Source organism: Thunnus maccoyii, chromosome 1 (assembly GCF_910596095.1).
Source record: "Thunnus maccoyii chromosome 1, fThuMac1.1, whole genome shotgun sequence".
In the NCBI taxonomy this organism is placed as follows: Eukaryota; Metazoa; Chordata; class Actinopteri; order Scombriformes; family Scombridae; genus Thunnus; species Thunnus maccoyii.
The window spans coordinates 14,419,383-14,433,024 of NC_056533.1; the positions used below are offsets into that span (position 1 = coordinate 14,419,383).

The 13,642-nt window shown below is 37.3% G+C and overlaps 4 protein-coding genes across 5 annotated transcripts in view; all 4 read left to right on the forward strand.

Annotated features, from left to right (window-relative positions):
* The window catches only part of LOC121911426, a 19,236-nt gene extending 15,810 nt beyond the window's left edge, over nt 1-3,426 (forward strand). The window contains exon 9 of the mRNA XM_042433088.1: nt 1,702-3,426. Within this exon, the coding sequence (XP_042289022.1) occupies nt 1,702-1,776 (75 nt within the window). The 3' untranslated portion in view covers nt 1,777-3,426. The remainder of the gene's footprint in view (nt 1-1,701) is intronic.
* The window catches only part of LOC121911612, a 16,981-nt gene extending 9,306 nt beyond the window's left edge, over nt 1-7,675 (forward strand). Inside the window, exons 3-5 of one of the 2 annotated variants that reach the window (XM_042433293.1) lie at nt 5,518-5,680; nt 6,532-6,625; nt 6,708-7,675. In XM_042433293.1, coding sequence (XP_042289227.1) covers nt 5,614-5,680; nt 6,532-6,625; nt 6,708-7,275 — 729 coding nt within the window. In that variant the 5' untranslated portion in view covers nt 5,518-5,613 and the 3' untranslated portion in view covers nt 7,276-7,675. Of the gene's footprint in view, nt 1-5,517; nt 5,681-6,531; nt 6,626-6,707 lie in introns of those variants that run through there. The other variant, XM_042433425.1, reaches the window with a different exon arrangement.
* Nucleotides 3,949-13,642, forward strand: part of LOC121911317 — a 20,639-nt gene continuing 10,945 nt past the window's right edge. The window contains exons 1-6 of the mRNA XM_042432710.1: nt 3,949-4,104; nt 4,198-4,265; nt 4,365-4,491; nt 8,769-8,917; nt 9,147-9,292; nt 9,634-9,796. Coding sequence (XP_042288644.1) covers nt 4,091-4,104; nt 4,198-4,265; nt 4,365-4,491; nt 8,769-8,917; nt 9,147-9,292; nt 9,634-9,796 — 667 coding nt within the window. The 5' untranslated portion in view covers nt 3,949-4,090. The remainder of the gene's footprint in view (nt 4,105-4,197; nt 4,266-4,364; nt 4,492-8,768; nt 8,918-9,146; nt 9,293-9,633; nt 9,797-13,642) is intronic.
* Nucleotides 12,218-13,642, forward strand: part of LOC121911209 — a 24,775-nt gene continuing 23,350 nt past the window's right edge. The window contains exons 1-5 of the mRNA XM_042432534.1: nt 12,218-12,432; nt 12,526-12,593; nt 12,693-12,819; nt 12,979-13,127; nt 13,357-13,502. Coding sequence (XP_042288468.1) covers nt 12,419-12,432; nt 12,526-12,593; nt 12,693-12,819; nt 12,979-13,127; nt 13,357-13,502 — 504 coding nt within the window. The 5' untranslated portion in view covers nt 12,218-12,418. The remainder of the gene's footprint in view (nt 12,433-12,525; nt 12,594-12,692; nt 12,820-12,978; nt 13,128-13,356; nt 13,503-13,642) is intronic.

Here is a 13,642-nt window from a genome sequence, read left to right on the forward strand (position 1 = left end):
TGAATAACTTCCATTAAAGAAGACTCTCTGCGATCTATTTACCAGATAGCTTCCTATCAAGGCAACTGCAGATGGTCTAAATCTCTAACACTCAAGCTTTTCAAGAAGAAGCTTGTGGTCAATAACATCAAATGCTGCCGTAAAATCTAATAGGACTGCTCAACATATCATTTTGTTGTCCAGATCTCTGTACCAGTCATCTGCCATTTGCTCTAAAGCTGTGAATGATTTTTTATGTTGAAAATGGATAAGCTATTGTCTGTCCCATGTGATAATTCTCTCCTTAATTTATATACCTTGCTTCTGAAGTAATTATTCAAGTAATTTACAGTTTCTTTGGGTTTTGTAATAAAGGTACCCCCACACTCAATAAATGTGGGTTGTTGAGAGGTGTTTCTTATTATTTAGTGTACTCCAAAGCTTTTTCCCATCATTCTTTGTCCTGCTTAACCGTAGAGCATAATATTGTTTCTTTTTCTTATTAAGTTTTGTGACATAATTCCTCAGTTTACAGTATTTTTGTCTGTCAATTATACAACCACTTTTCTGCGCTGTTTTCTTTGCCTCGTTCCTCCGAGAGATATAGCCCTTTAATACGTCATCAACCCATGGCAGTCTACAAGACCTAACAGTCAGTTTCCTAACAGGGGCATGTTTGTCAAAACTTTTTGAGGAATAGTTGTAGTGCTCCATCTGGTTCTTTTTCATTATAGATGTTTGACCAACATATATTACTGACATCCTCCAAGAAAGCTTCCTGAGAGAACCTTTTATAGGACCTTTTGTATACAACTCTTGGCTTAGCTTTGGGCACTTCACTTTTTCTTGCAATCGCTACTACATATGATCACAACAACCTATTGGAACTGACGCAGCCTTGCTATATAAATCATCTTCACTCAAGTAACTGTGATTGATACTCAAAATTGATACTCAAATGGCATGCGTCAGTTATGGTAACCAGTTGATGTTTTAAGGGACAATTATATGAAAGCCAGTCAATATTTAAGTCTCCTGTAAAAACAACTTCCATATTCAATTCACATATTTCATCCAGCATCTCACCCATAGCTTCTAAATAATTACGGTTTGAGCTTGGTGGCCTATAGCAGCAGCCCACTAAAATAGATTTAATGAGGTAAGTTTACTTGAAGCCATAATACCTCAATTTCATTACACATGATATCTTCCTTAACTTTCACAGGAATATGATTTTGAACATAAAAAGCTACATGGTCCTGTCCTTTCTGTACAAATTATACCCTTGTATGCACACAGCTTCATCATTAAATGTTTCATCCAAATTTGTCTCAGATATTGCAAAAATATTAATTGTGTTTGAAAATAACAGATCAGTAATTTCATACTTTGTTTCTTAAACTACAAATACTCAAATGGGCGATCTTCAAGCTTTTCTTTGGAAGTAAAGCAGCAATAGACATGAGACATGAAATGTATTTCCCACTCTTATTTTACCTTCATATGTTGTGTGTGTTAATGCATATATCCTTCTTGTTGCAGGTTTTAAAGCTGTTACAAACCAACTTCTCTTCTGTCTCCATTGACACTGCTGTTGTAAATAACAGTGAACCACGGTTAGTACAGCTGCACTGGTGCATCATCAACTCAAGACATGTCTAGAAGGATTTTTTCTTCAAGGTGTTGTGATTTTAAATGATGTTTTTGATTCTCTTTATTCAGGTTGATGGCATCACTGACAGAAAGCAGCAGTGGGATGAGTACCGACTTCTCTTCTGCCATTATAGAACCTGCTGACATCAAGGCCGGCGTTCAAGATGCCCTCAGTAAAGCCTTCGCCCACATTGGTCCAAGATCGTCAGTGACTGCCTCTCTGCTCACAGAATCAAACAAAGACAGTGGTTTGCTCTCCGCTACCTACAATCCTTGTGTCACAGCTGATGACTTAAAGAATTCTCTTCAATCCACTGACTTTGACAACATGACCTATTCGATACGCATTCCCAGCTGTCAGATAATGATTAATAATTCTGAGATGTTTTGTGACTCTGCGTACCATCCCAGTGAAGGTGACATGATGACCTGTCCTGTCAAGCAAGCACCAGTTTGTCCGGATCCTGTACAACAAAATATCATTTTACCAGCAGTGGTTTCATCTCTTATGCCAACAGACATGTCGTATCAGTGCAGTCCTGACAAGCAAGTACCAGTCCAGGATGGTCAATGTCTCTCTGATGACCAAAGACCTTTTCTCTCTTTCATATCTGCTAACCTGTCTATACCAATAATCACAGACAGTGACTATCACAGTGTGTAGTATTGAGTCATTTTTAGGGAAATTCTGCTTTAATACACAAATCTGTAACATGACTGTTTTCAAGACTGTTTTATAAATTCTTCTACTCTCAGTAATCTGCTTTGCACCTTATGAACAGTTAATTTTATAACTGTGTGCAATGTTTTGACTTCTTGGCTACTTTTGATGTGAAAAGTACATAATGTTTTTTTTTAAATTATTTATTATAACTGCTTCACATGACAACATGTGGAGCAGTTAATCTGTCATGTTTTACTGTAACTCTGCTTCCATCTGTTGATCTGAAAATGAATTCTTAAATGATTAATGAATCATTGACATGATTATCTTGTATAAATTGCTAAAATAAAATAAAATAAAAAATTATTTAAAGCAGGGGTTTTCAAGGTTTTCAGGTGGTCAATTCATGATTGATATTTAATCCCATAGACAATCACCAATTGAGCCAAGATAGATTGATATTGCTGTTCGACATACTTCAGACTACAGCAAATACATATAAAAGTTCTGTCTGAAGGCATTTATTAGTTTCTGACTCTGGGAAAGTGAAATAAATAAAATTCCCCAAAACTACTGTATCTCTGAACTATTGCTTTAATCAAATCACACACATTTAGGCTATTCTATGTGATCACCTTCTGATAACTCATGTAATAACTAATGTCATATTTTTTCATTTCCGTTCACTGAGCCTCCCCTGAAATGGTTTTTTAGCCCCCCTGGGGCGGCCCACCTCCTGCTATGAAAACCTCTGATTTAAATCTTTGAGACTGTAGAAATCCTACAGTATGAATTCAGCTGTTAACATGATATCATGACAAATACACTTATTTTATATTCATCAAATATGTTTGGATAAATTCATGTGTAATGTCACAAAAATGTTACTATTTACTGGGGACTAATACTTCTTTTTAAATCTTTGAATACCTAACAAATACTTAACCTTGCCTAAAGGAAGTGTAAAGACAGATCAGAGGTATGAAACATCTATTTAATACCAGGCAATATTACAATTTGTTATTTCTGACACTGGTTTTGAGCAGAGTACTGTTTTTGTAATGTGAAAGCTGCTGTGTTCTTGCCAGTTTCACCCACTGACACTGGTTTTGAGTAATGGGTATGGTCAAGTAGGGCAATGTAGCTCAGTTTTCATCTTGTTGTGTATCATGAATGAAAAAAGAGAATTAAAGTCTTATTCTTTATATTTTTGACACTAAAAAGTCTAAATTCGTTGCTTAATACTTTGATATGTGAATGCTGGTGAATATAGTATTTGGGGTGAAGGGCTCAGTGCTACAATGTACATTTTGAACTCAAGATTATTTGCATATAGTGGTGAAGAAAATGTAGAAATGCATAGAATTCATTTTGTGGTACTGAACGGGCGACGGTGGGGGTGGGGGATGGGGGGGTCTCTACCTCCAGACTTAAAAATCACTGTTTCACCCCTGCATGTCCCACTAATGTATGAAAGTATGTAACCCTGCAGCAGCACAGAAACACAACAAATGCTGTTCAAATAACAAGAACTGGTCCATCACAGCCTGTTCGCCTCAATGGAATTAAAGTTGAGAGAAAGTTTACAGTGTTTTACTAAAATGTAGTGTCGGCTGAAGTGTGTACAGTACATCTTTTTCTGAGGAAACGGATGTAGGACGCACTTCCCTTGAATCTGTGGCGCAACATTTCCAGCTAACAGCTTTCCAAAGAAGGAAGACGCATCAAACTGCACGACTCCTGTAGTATGATCAGACTTGAGTTGGAGTGCTGTTTTCAAAGCATCGTTTCAGCATGAAGTTTAACAGGTGATCATGTTGGTGGAACTAGTTGTGTTACTTAAATCATGGAATTTTCTGGATTAAAGAAAAGAAAATAAGTGATTTTCTGTTTGGTTTCAGGCGAGTTCGCGATAGGATGTCTTTGATCCTGTTTCTTTTAGGAAACATTGCCTCTGTAGCTCTCTCTGGTACGTATAACATGGACACGTAGACAGTTTTAAATAGTCTTTTTATACAATAACTCATTCTCACGATCAATCGTGTCGCATCATATGTGTTTCGTTTAGATCTTGATAATGAAACAGGCCTGAATCTTGATTGTACCAACGACTTAGAGGATTTGATGTCTTGCCACTTTGACGCACAAAACTGCACTGAATACAATCTGACTCTGCGGAGCAACGATGGATATGGGTGAGTCACTGGTTTCTCCTTTTTCCTTTGTTCAAATCAGATCAATCGGATACAGTAATGATCCGTGTCACTATCGATTTGAAATGTATTTCAAACAACTGAATCAGCCTGAGACGTAGCCTATAGTCATAGCATGTTGTATATGATGTTGTATTCAACAGGGAGCGGCGCTGCATTATCAAGCAGTGTGACACTGGACGGTGTTGTTGCTCTGTCAAAATGATACTTATACCAGGGGAGACTCATACAGCAACAGTTTTCAAAGGGGGCCAAAGTGTGGAGTCCAAAGTCATCAGCATCACAGCTAGTGGTGAGTTGACTATTTTAAAACTGTCCAACCCACAAAAGCCATTCTTCATATAAACATTTGTAAAATGTAATATTTCTCTCAAAACAGGGAAATGACAGAAGCAAGAGTACTTTAAGTTACATTTTCCCTGCAGGGAATTTCATTCTCTGCATTGAGTTACTGTTTAAGTCCATAAATCTGCAGCTGCCAGAGACAGACTGCATGAACTTTTCCTGTTTCTGTTCTACAGTAAAGCCCAAAGCACCAACAATCATCTCAGTGAAGCGATCCAACGGGAATTTTAGAGTTGAGTGGACAGCAAACACTAACAGTAACAGTCTCAGAAGCAGATTGAGTGCTCAAGTGACTTACCATAAGAAGGGAGACACAAAAGAGGTAGGAGAAGTGTCATAAAACGGTGACTTTACAGATCTTTTAGTGTTTCAGTCTGCTTTTCAAACACTTCAAATAACAATGAGTGGCCATGCAGCTAAAATGCATGTGCTGTAGTAATGTGAATTTAGATGCATTGATGCATTTATATTGATGTACTGTGTGTGTTGAAGGTTTTAAAACTTATTTGCATCCAACTACTGTCAGGTTGCTGTTTACCAGTTTAAATGTAGACTTCTACTTTGCCACTCAGTGATTATTATTTAACAATGGGTTGGTTGTAGAAAAAAGTTAAAGAAACTACGTTTTCAAAATTCTCATTTTATTTCGTTTCTCTTCACCAGGTATCTGAAAATATCACAACAGCCGTAGTTGATGGACCAAATTACTATGAAATACTTGGTAAACACTTGGAGCCAAGTACAACATACCTGGTCAGCATGAAAAGCTACACAAGCATAAGTGGCCTGTTCAGTGACAGTAGTGAAGAGCATGAATTCAGAACTCGTGAGTGTTTTCTTTACAGTCTTTTTGTCACTTTTCAAGCATTTGACTGTGTAGGAGCCATGAATGGATTAATTGTGAAATTAGAATGAATTGCAAAGTAGTAATTTTGTGATGGTTTATATTTTGGGTTATTTTGGTTTTATTATTGTACGATCACGGTGATTGATAATCAGGTCACTTGGATATGGGCGGTGATATTCCTATAGTTAATATAAGCACCTGTTCACCTGCATGGCAGCTGGTAAGAAAGAGAGAGAGGGTGAGTGGGGTGCCGTATTTTTTGTTGACCGCTGTTTTGCATCTGATCGCTGTGATTATTTTCAGTATATTTTGTGCACGTTATAATAAGTTGATCTTTTCCATTAATAAAAGCTATTAAACATATTTTTTGATCTCAGTGAATCTTTTTGGTAGTGTCTTAGACAATCAGCAAACAAGGCCCAACCTCTGTCTCTCAGTGACTTTTTACTTTGTTTCCAGTAGTCGCTACAGACTGTACTGTACTTTTTTTAAATACTAAACATAACATTTTGGGGCTTTTAGATGCATCTCCAAAACAGAAATCTGTTTTCAGTACTGCGTTTACACATGACAAGAAGTGTATAATTTAATCCATTTATCCTACTAAATTTATTTTTTTGTAGAATAAGATGCTGGACATCCTGTATAGTATTACAACATATACTAATTACACAATCATGGATTCGACCTCGACAGAAGTGATAATGTCTACAGCTGCAACATACTTACAGAGTTTTGAAAGTAACATAAACTGATATTGTGGGTGCTGTTAAAATAACCCAAATCTGGTTCAAGATTTGAAGCTGCACACCAATCTTGTCACTTCACAGCTGCATCCCGTCGCACCCTGCTCTTGGCTGTCATCATCTGCCTCAGTATTGCTGCAGTCATCATCGCCAATGTTACACTGGGCTGTTTTGAAATGTAAGTAATTTTGTCTGTTCCTTGTTTCCATGTAAGTACAATATTATAAAGCTGTAATTCCTCTGTTTTGTAATGTTTTCAGCAGTGGGATGAGTACCGGCTTCTCTTCTGCCATTATAGAACCTGCTGACATCAAGGCCGGCGTTCGGGATGCCCTCAGTAAAGCCTTCACCCACATTGGTCCAAGATCATCAGTGACAGCCCCTCTGCTCACAGAATCAAACAAAGACAGTGATTTGCTCTCCGCTACCTACAATCCTTGTGTCACAGCTGATGACTTAAAGAATTCTCCTCAATCCACTGACTTTGACAACATGACCTATTTGATACGCATTCCCAGCTGTCAGATAATGATGAATAATTCTGAGATGTTTTGTGACTCTGTGTACCATCCCAGTGAAGGTGACATGATGACCTGTCCTGACAAGCAAGCACCAGTTTGTCCAGATCCTGTACAACAAAATATCATTTTACCAGCAGTGGTTTCATCTCTTATGCCAACAGACATGTCGTATCAGTGCAGTCCTGACAAGCAAGTACCAGTCCAGGATGGTCAATGTCTCTCTGATGACCAAAGACCTTTTCTCTCTTTCATCTCTGCTAACCTGTCTATACCAATAATCACAGACAGTGACTATCACAGTGTGTAGTATTGAGTCATTTTTAGGGAAATTCTGCTTTAATACACAAATCTGTAACATGACTGTTTTCAAGACTGTTTTATACATTTTTCTACTCTCAGTAATCTGCTTTGCACCTTATGAAGGGTTAATTTTATAACTGTGTACAATGTTTTGACTTCTTGGCTACTTTTGATGTGAAAAGTACATCATGTTTTTTTTTATTATTATTTATTATATTTAATTTTCTTCCTTCTTTAAAATTAACTGCTTCACATGACAACATGTGGAGCAGTTAATCTGTCACGTTTTACTGTAACTCTGCTTCCATCTGTTGATCTGAAAATGAATTCTTAAATGATTAATGAATCATTGACATGATTATCTTGTATAAATGGCTAAAATAAAATAAAATAAAAAATCCTTTAAAGCAGGGGTTTTCAAGGTTTTCAGGTGGTCAATTCATGATTGATATTTAATCTCATAGACAATCACCAATTGAGCCAAGATAGATTGATATTGCTGTTCGACATACTTCAGACTACAGCCAATACATATAAAAGTTCTGTCTGAAGGCATTTATTAGTTTCTGACTCTGGGAAAGTGAAATAAATAAAATTCCCCAAAACTACTGTATCTCTGAACTATTGCTTTAATCAAATCACGCACATTTAGGCACTATTTAGCTATCAAAAATACACATTTATCCACAAATTCACTATTTTTTAAAAGTTTTATTTGGGTTGCTCCATTTACAGTGTTTTACTAAAATGTAGTGTCGGCTGAAGTGTGTACAGTACATCTTTTTCTGAGGAAACAGAAGTAGGACGCACTTCCCTTGAATCTGTGGCGCAACATTTCCAGCTAACAGCTTTCCAAAGAAAAAAGACGCATCAAACTGCACGACTCCTACAGTATGATCAGACTTGAGTTGGAGTGCTGTTTTCAAAGCATCGTTTCAGCATGAAGTTTAACAGGTGATCATGTTGTTGGAACTAGTTGTGTTACTTAAATCATGGAATTTTCTGGATTAAAGAAAAGAAAATAAGTGATTTTCTGTTTGGTTTCAGGCGAGTTCGCGATAGGATGTCTTTGATCCTGTTTCTTTTAGGAAACATTGCCTCTGTAGCTCTCTCTGGTACGTATAACATGGACACGTTGACAGTTTTAAATAGTCTTTTTATACAATTACTCATTCTCACGATCAATCTTGTCGCATCATATCTGTTTCGTACAGGGCTTGATAATGAAACAGGCCTGAATCTTGATTGTACCAACGACTTAGAGGATTTGATGTCTTGTGACTTTGATGCACAAAACTGCACTGAATACAATCTGACTCTGCGGAGCAACAATGGACAAGGGTGAGTTACTGGTTTCTCCTTTTTCCTTTTTCCTTTCCCCAGATCAGATACAGTAATGATCCGTGTCACGATCGATTTGAAATGTATTTCAAACAACTGAATCAGTCTGAGACGTAGCCTATAGTCACAGCATGTTGTATACGATGTTGTATTCAACAGGGAGCAGCGCTGCATTATCAAGCAGTGTGACACTGGACGATGTTGTTGCTCTGTCAAAATGATACTTGTACCAGAGGAGACTCATAACGCAACAGTTTTCAAAGGGGGCCAAAGTGTGGAGTCCAAATTCATCAGCATCACAGCTAGTGGTGAGTTGACTATTTTAAAACTGTCCAACCCACAAAAGCCATTCTTCATATAAACATTTGTAAAATGTAATATTTCTCTCAAAACAGGGAAATGACAGAAGCAAGAGTACTTTAAGTTACATTTTCCCTGCAGGGAATTTCATTCTCTGCATTGAGTTACTGTTTAAGTCCATAAATCTGCAGCTGCCAGAAACAGACTGCATGAACTTTTCCTGTTTCTGTTCTACAGTAAAGCCCAAAGCACCAACAATCATCTCAGTGAAGCGATCCAACGGGAATTTTAGAGTTGAGTGGACGGCAAACACTAACAGTAACAGTCTCAGAAGCAGCTTGAGTGCTCGAGTGACTTACCATAAGAAGGGAGACACAAAAGAGGTAGGAGAAGTGTCATAAAACGGTGACTTTACAGATCTTTTAGTGTTTCAGTCTGCTTTTCAAACACTTCAAATAACAATGAGTGGCCATGCAGCTAAAATGCATGTGCTGTAGTAACGTGAATTTAGATGCATTGATGCATTTATATTGATGTACTGTGTGTGTTGAAGGTTTTTAAACTTATTTACATCCAACTACTGTCAGGTTGCTGTTTACCAGTTTAAATGTAGACTTCTACTTTGCCACTCAGTGATTATTATTTAACAATGGGTTGGTTGTAGAAAAAAGTTAAAGAAACTACATTTTCAAAATTCTCATTTTATTTCGTTTCTCTTCACCAGGTATCTGAAAATATCACAACAGCCGTAGTTAATGGACCAAATTACTATGAAATACTTGGTAAACACTTGGAGCCAAGTACAACATACCTGGTCAGCGTGAAAAGCTACACAAGCATAAGTGGCCTGTTCAGTGACAGTAGTGAAGAGCATGAATTCAGAACTCGTGAGTGTTTTCTTTGCAGTCTTTTTGTCACTTTTCAAGCATTTGACTTAGTAGGAGCCATGAATGGATTAATTGTGAAATTAGAATGAATTGCAAAGTAGTAATTTTGTGATGGTTTATATTTTGGGTTATTTTGGTTTTATTATTGTACGATCACGGTGATTGATAATCAGGTCACTTGGATATGGGCGGTGATATCCTATAGTTAATATAAGCACCTGTTCACCTGCATGGCAGCTGGTAAGAAAGAGAGAGAGGGTGAGTGGGTTGCCGTTTTTTTTTGTTGACCGCTGTTTTGCATCTGATCGCTGTGATTATTTTCAGTATATTTTGTGCACGTTATAATAAGTTGATCTTTTCCATTAATAAAAGCTATTAAACATATTTTTTGATCTCAGTGAATCTTTTTGGTAGTGTCTTAGACAATCAGCAAACAAGGCCCTACCTCTGTCTCTCAGTGACTTTTTACTTTGTTTCCAGTAGTCGCTACAGACTGTACTGTACTTTTTTTTTCTTATACTGTTGTAAAAGAAATGTAAAATACACACTTTAACACTGTATTTATCCTTCAGCCTTCGTCCATTAATACTGAGAACTGAAGATAGAAAAAAATGAAACAATTTGGGGCTTTTAGATACATCTCCAAAACAAAAATCTGTTTTCAGTACTGCTGTTACACATGACAAGAAGTGTATAATTTAATCCATCTTATTCTACTAAATTTAATTTTACTAGGATAAGATGCTGGACATCCTGTATAGTATTACAACATATACTAATTACACAATCATGGATTCGACCTTGACAGAAGTGATAATGTCTACAGCTGCAACATACTTACAGAGTTTGGAAAGTAACATAAACTGACATTGTGGGTGCTGTTAAAATAACCCAAATCTGGTTCAAGATTTGAAGCTGCACACCAATCTTGTCACTTCACAGCTGCATCCCGTCGCACCCTGCTCTTGGCTGTCATCATCTGCCTCAGTATTGCTGCAGTCATCATCGCCAATGTTACACTGGGCTGTTTTGAAATGTAAGTAATTTTGTCTGTTCCTTGTTTCCATGTAAGTACAATATTATAAAGCTGTAATTCCTCTGTTTTGTAATGTTTTCAGCAGTGGGATGAGTACCGGCTTCTCTTCTGCCATTATAGAACCTGCTGACATCAAGGCCGGCGTTCAAGATGCCCTCAGTAAAGCTTTCGTCCACATTGGTCCAAGATCATCAGTGACTGCCTCTCTGCTCACAGAATCAAACAAAGACAGTGGTTTGCTCTCCGCTACCTACAATCCTTGTGTCACAGCTGATGACTTAAAGAATTCTCCTCAATCCACTGACTTTGACAACATGACCTATTCGATACGCATTCCCAGCTGTCAGATAATGATGAATAATTCTGAGATGTTTTGTGACTCTGCGTACCATCCCAGTGAAGGTGACATGATGACCTGTCCTGACAAGCAAGCACCAGTTTGTCCGGATCCTGTACAACAAAATATCATTTTACCAGCAGTGGTTTCATCTCTTATGCCAACAGACATGTCGTATCAGTGCAGTCCTGACAAGCAAGTACCAGTCCAGGATGGTCAATGTCTCTCTGATGACCAAAGACCTTTTCTCTCTTTCATCTCTGCTAACCTGTCTATACCAATAATCACAGACAGTGACTATCACAGTGTGTAGTATTGAGTCATTTTTAGGGAAATTCTGCTTTAATACACAAATCTGTAACATGACTGTTTTCAAGACTGTTTTATACATTTTTCTACTCTCAGTAATCTGCTTTGCACCTTATGAAGGGTTAATTTTTTGTAACTGTGTGCAATGTTTTGACTTCTTGGCTACTTTTGATGTGAAAAGTACATAATGTTTTTTTTTATTATTATTTATTATATTTAATTTTCTTCCTTTTTTTTAAATTAACTGCTTCACATGACAACATGTGGAGCAGTTAATCTGTCACATTTTACTGTAACTCTGCTTCCATCTATTGATCTGAAAATGAATTCTTAAATGATTAATGAATCATTGACATGATTATCTTGTATAAATGGCTAAAATAAAGTAAAATAAAAAATCCTTTAAAGCAAGGGTTTTCAAGGTTTTCAGGTGGTCAATTCATGATTGATATTTAATCTCATAGACAATCACCAATTGAGCCAAGATAGATTGATATTGCTGTTCGACATACTTCAGACTACAGCCAATACATATAAAAGTTCTGTCTGAAGGCATTTATTAGTTTCTGACTCTGGGAAAGTGAAATAAATAAAATTCCCCAAAACTACTGTATCTCTGAACTATTGCTTTAATCAAATCACGCACATTTAGGCACTATTTAGCTATCAAAAATACACATTTATCCACAAATTCACTATTTTTTAAAAGTTTTATTTGGGTTGCTCCATTTACAGTGTTTTACTAAAATGTAGTGTCGGCTCAAGTGTGTACAGTACATCTTTTTCTGAGGAAACAGAAGTAGGACGCACTTCCCTTGAATCTGTGGCGCAACATTTCCAGCTAACAGCTTTCCAAAGAAGGAAGACGCATCAAACTGCACGACTCCTGTAGTATGATCAGACTTGAGTTGGAGTGCTGTTTTCGAGGAATCATTTCAGCATGGAGTTTAACAGGTGATCATGTTGGTGGAACTAGTTGTGTTACTTAAATCATGGAATTTTCTGGATTAAAGAAAAGAAAATAAGTGATTTTCTGTTTGGTTTCAGGCGAGTTCGCGATAGGATGTCTTTGATCCTGTTTCTTTTAGGAAACATTGCCTCTGTAGCTCTCTCTGGTACGTATAACATGGACACGTAGACAGTTTTAAATAGTCTTTTTATACAATAACTCATTCTCACGATCAATCTTGTCGCATCATATTTGTTTCGTTTAGATCTTGATAATGAAACAGGCCTGAATCTTGTTTGTACCAACGACTTAGAGGATTTGATGTCTTGCGACTTTGACGCACAAAACTGCACTGAATACAATCTGACTCTGCGGAGCAACGATGGACGAGGGTGAGTTACTGGTTTCTCCTTTTTCCTTTTTCCTTTCCCCAGATCAGATACAGTAATGATTCATGTCACTATCGATTTGAAATGTATTTCAAACAACTGAATCAGCCTGAGACGTAGCCTATAGTCACAACATGTTGTATACGATGTTGTATTCAACAGGGAGCAGCGCTGCATTATCAAGCAGTGTGACACTGGACGGTGTTGTTGCTCTGTCAAAATGATGCTTGTACTAGTGGAGACTCATACAGCAACAGTTTTCAAAGGGGGCCAAAGTGTGGAGTCCAAAGTCATCAGCATCACAGATAGTGGTGAGTTGACTATTTTAAAACTGTCCAACCCACAAAAGCCATTCTTCATATAAACATTTGTAAAATGTAATATTTCTCTCAAAACAGGGAAATGACAGAAGCAAGAGTACTTTAAGTTACATTTTCCCTGCAGGGAATTTCATTCTCTGCATTGAGTTACTGTTTAAGTCCATAAATCTGCAGCTGCCAGAAACAGACTGCATGAACTTTTCCTGTTTCTGTTCTACAGTAAAGCCCAAAGCACCAACAATCATCTCAGTGAAGCGATCCAACGGGAATTTTAGAGTTAAGTGGACGGCAAACACTAACAGTAACAGTCTCAGACGCAGCTTGAGTGCTCAAGTGACTTACCATAAGAAGGGAGACACAAAAGAGGTAGGAGAAGTGTCATAAAACGGTGACTTTACAGATCTTTTAGTGTTTCAGTCTGCTTTTCAAACACTTCAAATAAAAATGAGTGGCCATGCAGCTAAAGTGCATGTGCTGTAGTAATGTGAATTTAGATGCATTGATGC